The following is a 16,898-nucleotide window of genomic DNA, read 5'->3' on the forward strand; positions in this document are numbered from 1 at the left end:
CAGCCATTACTGGGAGGAGACTACAGTCTATTACTCCCTGTTATCAGCCATTACTGGGAGGAGACTACAATCTATTACTCCCTGTTATCAGCCATTACTGGGGGAGGAGACTACAATCTATTACTCCCTGTTATCAGCCATTACTGGGGGAGGAGACTACAATCTATTACTCCCTGTTATCAGCCATTACTGGGGGAGGAGACTACAATCTATTACTCCCTGTTATCAGCCATTACTGGGGAGGAGACTACAATCTATTACTCCCTGTTATCAGCCATTACTGGGGAGAGGAGACTACAATCTATTACTCCCTGTTATCAGCCATTACTGGGGGAGGAGACTACAATCTATTACTCCCTGTTATCAGCCATTACTGGGGAGGAGACTACAATCTATTACTCCCTGTTATCAGCCATTACTGGGGGAGGAGACTACAATCTATTACTCCCTGTTATCAGCCATTACTGGGGGAGGAGACTACAATCTATTACTCCCTGTTATCAGCCATTACTGGGGGAGGAGACTACAATCTATTACTCCCTGTTATCAGCCATTACTGGGGGAGGAGACTACAGTCTATTACTCCCTGTTATCAGCCATTACTGGGGAGGAGACCACAATCTATTACTCCTGTTATCAGCCATTACTGGGGAGGAGACCACAATCTATTACTCCCTGTTATCAGCCATTACTGGGGAGGAGACTACAATCTATTACTCCCTGTTATCAGCCATTACTGGGGAGGAGACTACAATCTATTACTCCTGTTATCAGCCATTACTGGGGAGGAGACCACAATCTATTACTCCCTGTTATCAGCCATTACTGGGGAGAGGAGACTACAATCTATTACTCCCTGTTATCAGCCATTACTGGGGGAGGAGACTACAATCTATTACTCCCTGTTATCAGCCATTACTGGGGGAGGAGACTACAATCTATTACTCCCTGTTATCAGCCATTACTGGGGGAGGAGACTACAATCTATTACTCCCTGTTATCAGCCATTACTGGGGAGAGGAGACTACAATCTATTACTCCCTGTTATCAGCCATTACTGGGGGAGGAGACTACAATCTATTACTCCCTGTTATCAGCCATTACTGGGGAGGAGACTACAATCTATTACTCCCTGTTATCAGCCATTACTGGGGGAGGAGACTACAATCTATTACTCCCTGTTATCAGCCATTACTGGGGGAGGAGACTACAATCTATTACTCCCTGTTATCAGCCATTACTGGGGGAGGAGACTACAATCTATTACTCCCTGTTATCAGCCATTACTGGGGAGGAGACTACAATCTATTACTCCCTGTTATCAGCCATTACTGGGGGGAGGAGACTACAATCTATTACTCCCTGTTATCAGCCATTACTGGGGAGGAGACTACAATCTATTACTCCCTGTTATCAGCCATTACTGGGGAGGAGACTACAATCTATTACTCCCTGTTATCAGCCATTACTGGGGAGGAGACTACAATCTATTACTCCCTGTTATCAGCCATTACTGGGGAGGAGACTACAATCTATTACTCCTGTTATCAGCCATTACTGGGGGAGGAGACTACAATCTATTACTCCCTGTTATCAGCCATTACTGGGGGAGGAGACTACAATCTATTACTCCCTGTTATCAGCCATTACTGGGGGAGGAGACTACAATCTATTACTCCCTGTTATCAGCCATTACTGGGGGAGGAGACTACAGTCTATTACTCCCTGTTATCAGCCATTACTGGGGGAGGAGACTACAAGCTATTACTCCCTGTTATCAGCCATTACTGGGGGAGGAGACTACAATCTATTACTCCTGTTATCAGCCATTACTGGGGGAGGAGACTACAATCTATTACTCCCTGTTATCAGCCATTACTGGGGAGGAGACTACAATCTATTACTCCCTGTTATCAGCCATTACTGGGGGAGGAGACTACAATCTATTACTCCCTGTTATCAGCCATTACTGGGGGAGGAGACTACAATCTATTACTCCCTGTTATCAGCCATTACTGGGGGAGGAGACTACAGTCTATTACTTCCTGTTATCAGCCATTACTGGGGGAGGAGACTACAATCTATTACTCCCTGTTATCAGCCATTACTGGGGGAGGAGACTACAATCTATTACTCCCTGTTATCAGCCATTACTGGGGGAGGAGACTACAATCTATTACTCCCTGTTATCAGCCATTACTGGGGGAGGAGACTACAATCTATTACTCCCTGTTATCAGCCATTACTGGGGAGGTGACTACAATCTATTACTCTCTGGTATCAGCCATTACTGGGGAGGAGACTACAATCTATTACTCCCTGTTATCAGCCATTACTGGGGGAGGAGACTGCAATCTATTACTCCCTGTTATCAGCCATTACTGGGGAGGAGACTACAATCTATTACTCCCTGTTATCAGCCATTACTGGGGGAGGAGACTACAATCTATTACTCCCTGTTATCAGCCATTACTGGGGGAGGAGACTACAATCTATTACTCCCTGTTATCAGCCATTACTGGGGGAGGAGACTACAATCTATTACTCCCTGTTATCAGCCATTACTGGGGGAGGAGACTACAATCTATTACTCCCTGTTATCAGCCATTACTGGGGGAGGAGACTACAATCTATTACTCCCTGTTATCAGCCATTACTGGGGAGGAGACTACAGTCTATTACTCCCTGTTATCAGCCATTACTGGGGAGGAGACTACAATCTATTACTCCCTGTTATCAGCCATTACTGGGGAGGAGACTACAGTCTATTACTCCCTGTTATCAGCCATTACTGGGGAGGAGACTACAGTCTATTACTCCCTGTTATCAGCCATTACTGGGGAGGAGACTACAGTCTATTACTCCCTGTTATCAGCCATTACTGGGGGAGGAGACTGCAATCTATTACTCCCTGTTATCAGCCATTACTGGGGGAGGAGACTACAATCTATTACTCCCTGTTATCAGCCATTACTGGGGGAGGAGACTACAATCTATTACTCCCTGTTATCAGCCATTACTGGGGGAGGAGACTGCAATCTATTACTCCCTGTTATCAGCCATTACTGGGGAGGAGACTACAATCTATTACTCCCTGTTATCAGCCATTACTGGGGGAGGAGACTACAATCTATTACTCCCTGTTATCAGCCATTACTGGGGGGGAGACTGCAATCTATTACTCCCTGTTATCAGCCATTACTGGGGAGGAGACTACAATCTATTACTCCCTGTTATCAGCCATTACTGGGGAGGAGACTACAATCTATTACTCCCTGTTATCAGCCATTACTGGGAGGAGACTACAGTCTATTACTCCCTGTTATCAGCCATTACTGGGGGAGGAGACTACAGTCTATTACTCCCTGTTATCAGCCATTACTGGGGAGGAGACTACAATCTATTACTCCCTGTTATCAGCCATTACTGGGGAGGAGACTGCAATCTATTACTCCCTGTTATCAGCCATTACTGGGAGGAGACTACAGTCTATTACTCCCTGTTATCAGCCATTACTGGGAGGAGACTACAATCTATTACTCCTGTTATCAGCCATTACTGGGAGGAGACTACAGTCTATTACTCCCTGTTATCAGCCATTACTGGGGGAGGAGACTACAATCTATTACTCCCTGTTATCAGCCATTACTGGGGGAGGAGACTACAATCTATTACTCCCTGTTATCAGCCATTACTGGGGGAGGAGACTACAATCTATTACTCCCTGTTATCAGCCATTACTGGGGAGGAGACTACAGTCTATTACTCCCTGTTATCAGCCATTACTGGGGGAGGAGACTACAATCTATTACTCCCTGTTATCAGCCATTACTGGGGAGGAGACTACAATCTATTACTCCCTGTTATCAGCCATTACTGGGGGAGGAGACTACAATCTATTACTCCCTGTTATCAGCCATTACTGGGGAGGAGACTACAGTCTATTACTCCCTGTTATCAGCCATTACTGGGGGAGGAGACTACAATCTATTACTCCCTGTTATCAGCCATTACTGGGGAGGAGACTACAATCTATTACTCCCTGTTATCAGCCATTACTGGGGGAGGAGACTACAATCTATTACTCCCTGTTATCAGCCATTACTGGGGAGGTGACTACAATCTATTACTCCCTGTTATCAGCCATTACTGGGGAGGAGACTGCAATCTATTACTCCCTGTTATCAGCCATTACTGGGGAGGAGACTACAATCTATTACTCCCTGTTATCGGCCATTACTGGGGGAGGAGACTACAATCTATTACTCCCTGTTATCAGCCATTACTGGGGAGGAGACTACAGTCTATTACTCCCTGTTATCAGCCATTACTGGGGGAGGAGACTACAATCTATTACTCCCTGTTATCAGCCATTACTGGGGGAGGAGACTACAATCTATTACTCCCTGTTATCAGCCATTACTGGGGGAGGAGACTACAATCTATTACTCCCTGTTATCAGCCATTACTGGGAGGAGACTACAATCTATTACTCCCTGTTATCAGCCATTACTGGGGGAGGAGACTACAATCTATTACTCCCTGTTATCAGCCATTACTGGGAGGAGACTACAGTCTATTACTCCCTGTTATCAGCCATTACTGGGGGAGGAGACTACAGTCTATTACTCCCTGTTATCAGCCATTACTGGGGAGGAGACTACAGTCTATTACTCCTGTTATCAGCCATTACTGGGGAGGAGACTACAATCTATTACTCCCTGTTATCAGCCATTACTGGGAGGAGACTACAATCTATTACTCCCTGTTATCAGCCATTACTGGGGGAGGAGACTACAATCTATTACTCCCTGTTATCAGCCATTACTGGGAGGAGACTACAGTCTATTACTCCCTGTTATCAGCCATTACTGGGAGGAGACTACAATCTATTACTCCTGTTATCAGCCATTACTGGGAGGAGACTACAGTCTATTACTCCCTGTTATCAGCCATTACTGGGGGAGGAGACTACAATCTATTACTCCCTGTTATCAGCCATTACTGGGGGAGGAGACTACAATCTATTACTCCCTGTTATCAGCCATTACTGGGGAGGAGACTACAGTCTATTACTCCCTGTTATCAGCCATTACTGGGGGAGGAGACTACAATCTATTACTCCCTGTTATCAGCCATTACTGGGGGAGGAGACTACAATCTATTACTCCCTGTTATCAGCCATTACTGGGGGAGGAGACTACAATCTATTACTCCCTGTTATCAGCCATTACTGGGAGGAGACTACAATCTATTACTCCCTGTTATCAGCCATTACTGGGGGAGGAGACTACAATCTATTACTCCCTGTTATCAGCCATTACTGGGAGGAGACTACAGTCTATTACTCCCTGTTATCAGCCATTACTGGGGGAGGAGACTACAGTCTATTACTCCCTGTTATCAGCCATTACTGGGGAGGAGACTACAGTCTATTACTCCTGTTATCAGCCATTACTGGGGAGGAGACTACAATCTATTACTCCCTGTTATCAGCCATTACTGGGAGGAGACTACAATCTATTACTCCCTGTTATCAGCCATTACTGGGGGAGGAGACTACAATCTATTACTCCCTGTTATCAGCCATTACTGGGGGAGGAGACTACAATCTATTACTCCCTGTTATCAGCCATTACTGGGGGAGGAGACTACAATCTATTACTCCCTGTTATCAGCCATTACTGGGGAGGAGACTACAATCTATTACTCCCTGTTATCAGCCATTACTGGGGGAGGAGACTACAATCTATTACTCCCTGTTATCAGCCATTACTGGGGGAGGAGACTACAATCTATTACTCCTGTTATCAGCCATTACTGGGGGAGGAGACCACAATCTATTACTCCCTGTTATCAGCCATTACTGGGGAGGAGACTACAGTCTATTACTCCCTGTTATCAGCCATTACTGGGAGGAGACTACAATCTATTACTCCCTGTTATCAGCCATTACTGGGGGAGGAGACTACAATCTATTACTCCCTGTTATCAGCCATTACTGGGGGAGGAGACTACAATCTATTACTCCCTGTTATCAGCCATTACTGGGGGAGGAGACTACAATCTATTACTCCTGTTATCAGCCATTACTGGGGGAGGAGACTGCAGTCTATTACTCCCTGTTATCAGCCATTACTGGGGGAGGAGACCACAATCTATTACTCCCTGTTATCAGCCATTACTGGGGAGGAGACTACAGTCTATTACTCCCTGTTATCAGCCATTACTGGGGAGGTGTTGTAGGAACCTTGTGAGTTTCTCTCCTGTGTGGAGACATTTGCGGTCTGACACGGCTCCTCATTACGCTGTCGGACCCTCATCAGGGGCTGTGGGGGCCTTCCACATTGTTCGGGGGCTCGTGTGACGTGGGGGTGAGGTTGTCGCTGGCGGTGGTCTCATGGTGACTGATACATGTCGCTCTACCTCGGTAATCAGCCATTCAGAAAGCCTCTGCTGCCATGGCAACAGCCGGGCCGTATGATGGGGGTTGTAATAGAAAAACCCTGCAGACGCCATCAAGGTGTAAAATTCTGGGATTGGAATGGGCGACGTGTGACGTGACGCCGGGCCTGGAATAGCCGAGCAGCCTCCCCCTCCACACGAGGAGGAATTAACCTTAAAAAGGGCCAATTAATACAGGAGCGGGGCAGAGATGGCCATGGGGGGCAGACACATGGGGGGCAGACACATGGGGGGCAGACACATGGGGGGCAGACACATGGGGGGCAGACATCCAGGTCCTCAGGTCACTACCACACAAAATCCAGCACTGGGGTCTCTGCACCATGTACATGTATACACGCCATTCATTGCCCACAGGAAGGCCTGAGACCACCGGGGACATCACCTGGGCGGCCGCCTGTGGGGCAGAGCCATGGTCTCAGGATTGTGGGGGCCGACACTGGGTGACCAGCGACTCACCCAATATATACACAGAAAAAACACTTAACACCACAGGCTATTGCTGGAAAACCAGTGTAGAATTATCTGCATTTTTTTTTTGGGCACTTAAAGGGAACCTGTCACCCCTTTTTTTCGATTTGAGATAAAAATATGATTCAATTGTGCCCGAGCTCAGCATTACAGCAGTACCTTTCATATTGCCCAATTCCCCACCTTTGCTGATTAAATACCTTTGTAATCTCTCCGTTTTCCTATGTAAATTACCCGGTCTGATGGGTGGAGCCTATTCGCCATCTCTCCCCACCTGCTGCCATGCTCTACGGATTCATTTTTCTTTCCTGCGTCGGCGTAGTTTTCATTACTGCGCATGCGCCATTTTCCATGACGTTCTGTGCCCCGGAAGTCTTGCCATGCAAGGGGGCATAGAACGTAATTAAAAATGTGGGCGCATGCGCAATAGTGTTTTTATGCTTTGACCACAGTTGGGCAAAGCATACTGCGCAGGCGCAAGAGGCCAATTCAATGCGCAGGTGCAGAAACTGTGCGGGACCTGTGCTATTCATACATCTCATTACGTCCAGCACACCGAGGAGCGGGGGGGTGGTAGGCGCGGAGAATAGGCTCCGCCCATCGGTTCGGGGTAATTTACATATGAAAAGATTACAAAGGTATTTTCTAAGCAAAGGTGGGGAATCAGGGGATATGAAAGGTACTGATGTAATGCAGAGCTCAGGCACTATTGAACCATGTTTTTTTTTAACTCAAATCGAAAAAAAAGGGGTGACAGGTTTCCTTTAAGCCATTTTGATCACTGGGGAAAAACAAAAATACAAAAGGCAAAGATGGAAGGTAAGAGGCAAGAAGAGGCAAAGGAGGAAGAAAGGGGCAAGAAGAGGCAAAGGAGGAAGGGAAAGCACAGGAGGGAGCGGGAAAGACAAGACAAACAAGGAAGGAACGTGCAAAGGGGAAGAAATGGAACGACAAGGCAAAGAAGGAAAGGAGCGAGAAAGGCAAGACAAAGAAGGAAGAGAAATAAAAAGGAAGGGGAAGAAATGGGAAGGGCAAGGCAAAGAAGGAAGGTAAGGGGCAAGAAGAGGCAAAGGAGGAAGGTAAGGGGCAAGAAGAGGCAAAGAAGGAAGCAACATGCACAGAAGGGGAAGAAATGGAACGGCAAGGCAAAGAAGGAAGGGAGCGAGAAAGGCAAGACAGAAGGAAGGGAAATAAAAAGGAAGGGGAAGAAATGGGAAAGACAAGGCAATGAAGGAAGAAAGGGGCAAGAAAAGGCAAAGGAGGAAGGGAAAGGGAAATGCAAAAGAAGGTAAGAGGAAGGCACAGTAGGAAGAGAGCGGGAATGGCAAGACAAAGCAGGAAGGAAATGAGAAAGAAAAAGGCAAAAAAAGAAGGGAAGGGGAAGGAAAAGGAGAAAAGGGACAGGAAAGGAAAGAAACGAGGAAGTGAAGGAGCAAAGGGGTAAGGAAAGAAATGAGGAAGGGAAATGTTAAAGGAGAAAAATAGCAGGAAAGAAAGGCAAAAAGGGAAGAAAACAAATGAAAGGCAAGGAAGGAGGGAAAGAAAGCCACAAGACGAAGTATGGGAGGACGAGTTACATAACGGAGGAGTCTCTTCATGTACTTGTAGCACGGGACCAAGATCAGCAACAACAACTCCAGAGAAATCATCCCACAGCCTCCGTGACAACAGATTCCCGGTCGCCATAACAGCAGTAACCTTGTTTTGATTTATGTAAAGTGGCAACTACTTAATATCAAGTTTCAGAAGTTAAATCAGAAAAAAAAAATCCTGGGATGTTGTTGTTGACTCAGGCAGTCACAATCTGCTCCCCAGAGATCAGCGGCGCAGCGATCAGCAGCAAGTACACCAGAGATCAGCGGTGCAGCAAGCACACCAGAGATCAGCGGCACAGCAAGTACACCAGAGCTCGGCGGCGCAGCGATGAGCAGCAAGTACACCAGAGCTCAGCGGCGCAGCGATCAGCAGCAAGTACACCAGAGCTCAGCGGCGCAGCGATCAGCAGCAAGTACACCAGAGCTCAGCGGTGCAGCGATCAGCAGCAAGTACACCAGAGCTCAGCGGCGCAGCAAGTACACCAGAGCTCAGCGGCGCAGCAAGCACACCAGAGATCAGCGGCGCAGCGATCAGCAGCAAGTACACCAGAGCTCAGCGGCGCAGCGATCAGCAGCAAGTACACCAGAGCTCAGCGGTGCAGCGATCAGCAGCAAGTACACCAGAGCTCAGCTGCGCAGCAAGTACACCAGAGCTCAGCGGCGCAGCAAGTACACCAGAGCTCAGCGGCGCAGCAAGTACACCAGAGCTCAGCGGCGCAGCAATCAGCAGCAAGTACACCAGAGATCAGCGGTGCAGCAATAAGCAGCAAGTACACCAGAAGTAAGCTGCAAGTACACCAGAGATCAGCGGCGCAGCAAGTACACCAGAGCTCAGCGGCGCAGCAATCAGCAGCAAGTACACCAGAGCTCAGCGGCGCAGCAATCAGCAGCAAGTACACCAGAAGTCAGCTGCAAGTACACCAGAGCTCAGCGGCGCAGCAATCAGCAGCAAGTACACCAGAAGTCAGCTGCAAGTACACCAGAGCTCAGCGGCGCAGCAAGTACACCAGAGCTCAGCAGCGCAGCAAGTACACCAGAGCTGAGTGGTGCAGCAATCAGCAGCAAGTACACCAGAGATCAGCGGCGCAGCAATCAGTAGCAAGTGCTCAGTTCTCCTGCAGGGCACCCCCCCCCCCACCCCCAAGTGATACAAAGCATTACACAGAGATAACTGATCTAGCGCATGTAACGGTTTGACATATTGGGGTCGGGTGAGAACACTGTCCCTTTACAACCTGTGTCAGGGGAAGGATCACATGCCGGGTTAGGACATTTCCGAATCTTTGTTCCCATGTGACGGCTGCTTATTCCCCTTTGCTATTGTAAGCACACACAGGAAAGTGTATACGGGGACTCATGAGGAATATCTGCCGGCCAACAGCTCATATGCGGCTTTGGGCAAGTTAGATGTCACAGAACTTTAAGTCTGTGTGCACACGTTGCTGATTTTTTGCGTTTTTTCCGCTATAAAACCGCAAAAAAAAAAAAAAAAAAAACAGCATACATTATGCATCCCATCATTTAGAATGAATTGCGCAATTTTTGTGCACATGATGCATTTTTTTACGCAAAAAAAACAAAACGCATCGCTGTAAAAACGCAGCATGTTCATTAATTTTGCGGATTTCCCACTATATAATGCATTGGGAAATGTCCGGAAAAATCCGCAAAAAAAAAAAAAAAAAAAAACGCACCAAAAACGTGGTGAAAACGCGCAAAAAACGCACGCAGGTTTTTCTCAGGAAATTTCTGCAAGAAATCCTGAACGTGTGCACATAGCCTAAAGGGAATCGGTCAACAGGATTTCACACCCCAAATTATATGCGCATGGACAAGTTTGTGCAACCCTGGTTACAATTACGGTTATTGTGAACAATTAAGCAAACTGAAGATCAAATTATCTCTAAAAAGGCCTAAAAGATAAAGATGACATTAACATTTTAAAAATTACAAATAGAAAAAAAAAAGGGCCGATGCTAAAGTTTGGGCACCCTTGGAGATTTGTGTGCTCAGATAACTGTGACCAAGGTTTCAGTTCTTAGCCTGTTCACCATCATAGTGAGGAAAGCCCAGGTGATGCAGATTTCCACACAGCAGCCATGGGTTCTTCTAAGCAGCTGCCTAACACTGAAGTTTAAAATGATAGGTCCACAAAGCAGGAGAAGGCTGTAAGAAGATGGCAAAGCATTTTCAAGTTGCCTTTTCCTCAGTTCGAAATGCTATTAAGAAATGACAGCTAACAGCAACAGTGGAGGTAAAGATAAGGTCTGGAAGATCAAGCAAAAATTTCAGGAAGAGCTGCTCGTAGAATTGCTAGAGAGGGAAATCAGAACCTCTGCATGATTGCAAAAGACCTTCAGAAAGATTTAGCAGACTCTTGAGTTGTGGTACATTGTTCTACTGTTCAGAAACCACTGCACAAATATGGCCTTCATGGAAGAGTCATCAGAAGAAAACCTCTCCTGTGTCCTCACCATAAAATTAAAAGGTCAGAGTATGCAAAAACATCTAAACAAGCCTGATGGAAACAAGTCCTGTGGACAGATGATGTTAAAATAGAACTCTTTGGCCACAATGATCAAATTTGTGTGGGGAGAGAAAAAAAAAAAAAAAGCACAGAATTTCAGGAAAAGAACATCTCACCAACCATTAAGCATGGGGGTAGATCAATCATGCTTTGGGGTTGCGTTGCCGCCAATGGTACGGGAACATTTCATGGGTAGAGGGAAGAATGGATTCAATAAAATTTCAACAAATTCTTGATGCAAACATAACACAATCTGTAAAAAGCTGAAGGTGAAAAGAGGAAGAGGATGGCTGCTACAAGAGGATAATGATCCTGAACACAAATCCACAATAGACGACCTCAAAAGGCTCAAACTGAAGGTTTTACAATGGCCCTCACAGTCCCAGAATCTGAGCATCTTTGAAAATATGTGGCCAGACCTCAAAATAGAGGAAGCATGGGATTTATATCTTACCTGATGAACGCTTTTCTCAAGCCGAAACGCGTTTTTACTTGGTACATTTAGAATAAAAACCATGTTTTAAATAAGCCTATCACGTTACAATTTTCGGGTAAAATCAGTGTTTCAATTTATATACAAATGAGGATAAAGTGCTATGGTAGATCTGAAGCCTCTGCCACTCCAGCTCTATTCCCTGCCCAGCGCAGCCTCCCTTCGCTTCACTGACAGCCTCTTATCTCTGTAATTAAAAGGCAAAGGAACCAGACAGTTTCCCTTTCTGGCAACTTGATCTCATTTGACAGAGAATGTGACAATCTGCCAGTACGGTAATTTAAAACTAAAAATAATTTTGTCTTATCCACGATAAATCACCGAGTCCGAAGTGCCGGCCACTTGGAGTTTCCCTTCTGTCTAGTTTGCGGTCCACTGTCTGTTGTCAAGTGTAATCTGTTTATAGCAGAAGAGGGTTGTGGAGGAAACAGTGCAGGAAACTTTAGTCCCTGCACCTATGGTTCTGGCAGAATGCTGATGAAGGGGTGCTTTCCGACTCTGGATTTGTCCTCCATCAACTCCAGACTGTCCAGCAGATTGATTTCTACACCAGAAAACCCCTATTAAACACGTTCTTGCTCTGGAGGACTTAGAAGCCCATTGATTTCAATGGTAGAGAAGTAATTCCTCAACTGCCCTGCGGGGGCGCTGTATGGTAACCCCAATTCTCAAATCCACAGATGCTGCAGCAGCGGCGGTGCAGCCAGTAAGATCTGGTTGTCACTACTTGTGATATATTAATGTTTGGTCCCTGGTAAAGGTGGAAAAAGTTCCTGGGTTATTATTGTCTGCGGAGAGCGTCTTGGCTGCCGTATAAGACAGACCGACTTGTGAGGGGGCTCCAGCCAAATATAGGAGCAGCGGCCCACCCTGCATGTCCCTTGTAACCTGAGCTCCCATCACACGTACACCATGTTACATGGGACTGACCAGTGTGTTCTCCGGGGAGGATATTTCAGATTTTACCTTACATGCCCTGATCGCAGAGCCCGATGCACAATGTATCCCCCCCATCCCCCGCAGCAAAACTGGACCTGGATGATAAACTCCAGGAAGAAAACGGAAATCCACAGGAAACCCCATAAGGGGGACATCACTGCCCACCCTCCAAAAAACATCAGGAAGTACAACCTCTTGTATCGAGGTCCTAATTGTAAGGGGTCCGGAGTAGTAACCCATAGGCAAGCGCCTCTGGCGGCAATGTATCTCCTGGCGGCAATGTACCTCCTGGCAGAAGAAGAAAAATCAAGACATGAAATTATCCCAAGCGAGTGACACTTGGGCTTGGTACTGTGATGCCACGACATACGTAGCCTGGCACGGGAGGCGACGGGATGGCGCGGGCGCCTGTGCTATATCAGGCAGCTAATCCTCAGTTTTCACAGTCCGGGCGGGACAGCATGTAATTTGGGCTCGATGGCGGCCGTCTGATGTGCAGTGACCGCACCAATGAGCCGGATCTGGGAGCTGGCACCACGGACGGGCTTATAATGACAGTGCGCTGGGTGCCAGCCGCGTGGGCAACAATGCAGAGACCTAATCTGCCACAGTCTGCTGCCTCCGGCGCCCTATGCCAGCGCTCCGGCCACATCGCTGTGCTTACCAACTAGCCATGCCAGCGAGCGGTAAAGGGTTATCCGTTCTGCCCAGTGCCACCTCCCGTCATACATGGGTGACCAATTACAGATTTCACATTCAATTCCTCACCAAGATCTCCGCTTGGTGTCCTCACTACTCACAGCTGAAGGTTTGTCACAATTGTCTCGGAGCTAAATCCACAGGCTGCACAAGTCTCTGCCTGTTCTTACAGGTTGTAACAATGTATCAGTCTGGAGAAGAACAATGGAAACCATCGCTCACATCTCCTACAGGATAATCGTGGCAGCGTTCGTAACAAGACAGCGCCACACCAGTCCACAGGTCGTGTGCGGTACTGCAGCTCGGCTAAATTCACTCCCACTACAAGAGGATACGTGGGGGGCGCCAGGAGGAAGCGGACAGGGTCTTGAAACGCCTTTAGTGCTTGGATGTAGATGGTGTTTCTATTTAAAAAAGCCAAGCAGAGATGACTAAAAATGGTGAAAGTCCTGCAGCAGGCGGCTCGGCAGCGCTCATTATCCAGCACATGGGCGGGTGCGAGCCAATTAGTGCAGATTCCACCAGATGCAACGGGCCCCCCGGGGCCACTAGTCACATCAGGAGCCACCGCACGCGAGAACGACAAGCAAAGTAGTCAACAAGATGTTTACACCAGCTCAGCAATAAGGGGCTCACCGCTGGGACCCCCAGAACGCCACAGGCCGTGGAGCGCCACAACAGGGAAAATGAGGCATTGCACCGTATCATTGGGAAGACTCCGCCCTCTGTACACTGCCTCCACTCTGCTTCATGGAGGATATTCCTAAATCTGCAACATCCCCCTATTAATGGGGTGGTCTTATTTTGTACATTTATGGCACGTCTTCAGTTGTAGGTATGTGCATCAGGCCAGGACTCGCTGCACGCTGGCTCGCTCCCCCGGCCAGGACTAGCTGCATGCCGGCTCGCTCCCGCGACCAGGACTAGCTGCACGCCGGCTCGCTCCCCCGGCCAGGACTAGCTGCACGCCAGCTCGCTCCCCCGGTCAGGACTAGCTGCACGCCGGCTCCCTCCTCCAGCCAGGACTAGCTGCACGCCGGCTCGCTCCTCCAACCAGGACTAGCTGCACGCCGGCTCCCTCCCCCGGCCAGGACTAGCTGCACGCGAGCTCCCTCCTCCGGCCAGGACTAGCTGCACGCCGGCTCGCTCCCCCGGCCAGGACTAGCTGCACGCCGGCTCCCTCCTCCGGCCAGGACTAGCTGCACGCCAGCTCGCTCCTCCGGCCAGGACTAGCTGCACGCCGGCTCCCTCCTCCGGCCAGGACTAGCTGCACGCTAGCTCGCTCCTCCGGCCAGGACTAGCTGCACGCTAGCTCGCTCCTCCGGCCAGGACTGCGTACTTTTCCGTGCTGCAAGTAGAGGACGCTTTGCCGCCACCTTCCCTGCGCTCCTCCGATGCTGCAGTGATGTTGGCCGCATCCAGCAAACCTGGCGCTTACAAGATCTATAGAAAAGAGCTTGTAAGCGCGGGATGCCTTGCTTGAAAAGCCAGTCAGAGCTCAGACTGCAAAGGTGAATTGCCAAGTTCCTTGTTTTCGCAAGCAATCTGCATTTTACCATTTGTGATCAGGAGATTAACCCTTTAAATACATCAGTAGCGCAAATCTAGTTTGTGACAATGCGTCAGCACAGATACTATGTATTCATCTGCAGGAAGAACCTGTAGACTGGACACAGGCTGCCACTTTCCCAGCAGCGAGAAGCTTTGGGTTTCATTGGAAGCAAGCAGAGATCTAGAAAAAACTGGCAACAAGATCTCCTACAGACCGTCCATTATATCACAGGACGATGAGCATTTAACTATCTGATGTAAGATGTAAAGCAGGCCCAGTTCTCACCAATGGGTGTGGAAGGAGCCAAATTTGTGGTGCCTATTTGCATATATTTGCATATTTCAGTTTTGGATGTTTCCAAAGAACAAACGCAGAAAAGTCATGGCGTTTTTCTGGGATTCGCAGTCGTGGCGAGGTCACGTGAGGACAGGGGGTGCTCCGGATGATGAGGGGTCTGTGCCGTGTACTCAGATTATGGCTCCCGCTGTGGTCTCCACCTGGCTGTGAGCGGCAGGCGGGGGTCCGGTCTGTGCCCCGCGATGGGGGGCGGCCGCTGATCTCCTGTAGTCACTGTCTCATACACAGCTGGAAAGGTTTAGTATTAGGTGACATAAGACCACACACCGAACCTCTGTGGGGGTCCGACGCAGGCAGCGGAACGCTATGGGAGCACTTGTAGATGGATGGAAGTTTACAGATGCCAGCAGCACAGTATTTCAGGAGAGGAGTGTGCAGTCCACCCACCCAGGGAGGTCAGGACAAGATATGATAAAGTGAGATTAGACAGATCACAGAGATTCACCAACAGCAGCAGAGAGTATTTCAGGAGAGGAGTGTGCTATCCCACTCAGGGAGTCCAGGACAAGATATGATAAAGGGAGATTAGGCAGATCACAGAGATTCACCAACAGCAGCAGAGAGTATTTCAGGAGAGGAGTGTGCTATCCCACTCAGGGAGTCCAGGACAAGATATGATAAAGGGAGATTAGGCAGATCACAGAGATTCACCAACAGCAGCAGAGAGTATTTCAGGAGAGGAGTGTGCAGTCCACCCACCCAGGGAGGTCAGGATAAGATATGATAAAGTGAGATTAGACAGATCACAAAGATTCACCAACAGGAGCACAGGGTATTTCAGGAGAGGAGTGTGCCGATCTATGGGGGTCACAGAGGGAGATATACGGCCGAAGGAGCAGGGTGACAGCAGCACAGAGTATTTCAGGAGGTGTGTGTACTCATGCTGGAGATCACAGGAAAGTACAGTAGCTGCAGCACAGAGTATTTCAGGAGAGATGGCTGCCCACAGGTCACTCCACCCAGCCACGATCCCTGCGCCGTGGACAGAGGAATATTCCCACAGCGCGTCTGTGATCCGGTGCTGCAGACTGTAAGATCAGGGCCCGGAGGACGGGGTGCCGTGCAGGACAGCAGGGAGCCCTCCAATCACATACAATGGGAGACTCCCTCATCCATCCGTTCATCCTGAGCCTCCTGGTTCACATGACAACTACAGGGGGGAAAAAATGACAGCAACGTATATTCCCAGGTAGAAAAAGCCTATAAGTGCTTGGTGCAGCGCTGCAGTGTAAAGCATGACGGAGAGAGGGCAGCACCCCGAGCCGAGCTGAAGTCATCGCTGTGTCCTCATGGAGCAGGACTGTAGTGTAAAGCATGGAGGAGAGACCCTCACTTACAGGCTCCAGCTACAATGGCCGGGATCAGAGTGGACCCCGATCTTGGCTGCTAGACCCCATGTTACAATATGGTAATTCGGGAAGAAAGAAAAACAAGAAAACTTAAAACTGCTTCATCAGGAAAGGGTTAACCTTGTTGTGTCACCATCCTAAGACTGATGGGTGCCCCCCATGTGACTGCGCCCCCCACTACACCAGGGCACGGCTGCATGGTAAAGAGGGCGAGGGTCCGCATGGTACATAAGGCTGACTGTGGGCACCTGAACACTGGCAGCGCCGCCTCACACCGTGCTGCCGGCATTTCGGTTACTTCTGTGCCCCGGACGAAAAAGGGGGAATAAAGAGACCCCCAACCCGCAGTGCTAACGGGTCCGATACCACTCCGACAATCAGGAGTCACTAACCCACAGTCTGGGCTCACCGATCCCTCGCTGGCTTCATTGGCTGTGAAAGTGAATGCTAT

The 16,898-nt window shown here is 48.6% G+C and overlaps 2 protein-coding genes across 2 annotated transcripts in view; one reads left to right on the forward strand and one right to left on the reverse strand.

The window, feature by feature from the left end:
* PTP4A3 (protein tyrosine phosphatase 4A3) overlaps window positions 1–16,898 on the reverse strand; it is a 73,756-nt gene that overhangs the window by 29,872 nt on the left and 26,986 nt on the right. The gene's annotated exons all lie outside the window — the stretch shown is intronic.
* On the forward strand, window positions 7,749–8,228 carry LOC138643470 (octapeptide-repeat protein T2-like). The gene has a single exon (XM_069732376.1). It carries the CDS (start codon window positions 7,749–7,751, stop codon window positions 8,226–8,228), a length of 480 nt encoding a protein of 159 aa, XP_069588477.1.

The sequence above is a fragment of the Ranitomeya imitator genome, chromosome 6 (genome assembly GCF_032444005.1).
Source record: "Ranitomeya imitator isolate aRanImi1 chromosome 6, aRanImi1.pri, whole genome shotgun sequence".
Lineage (NCBI taxonomy): Eukaryota > Metazoa > Chordata > Amphibia > Anura > Dendrobatidae > Ranitomeya > Ranitomeya imitator.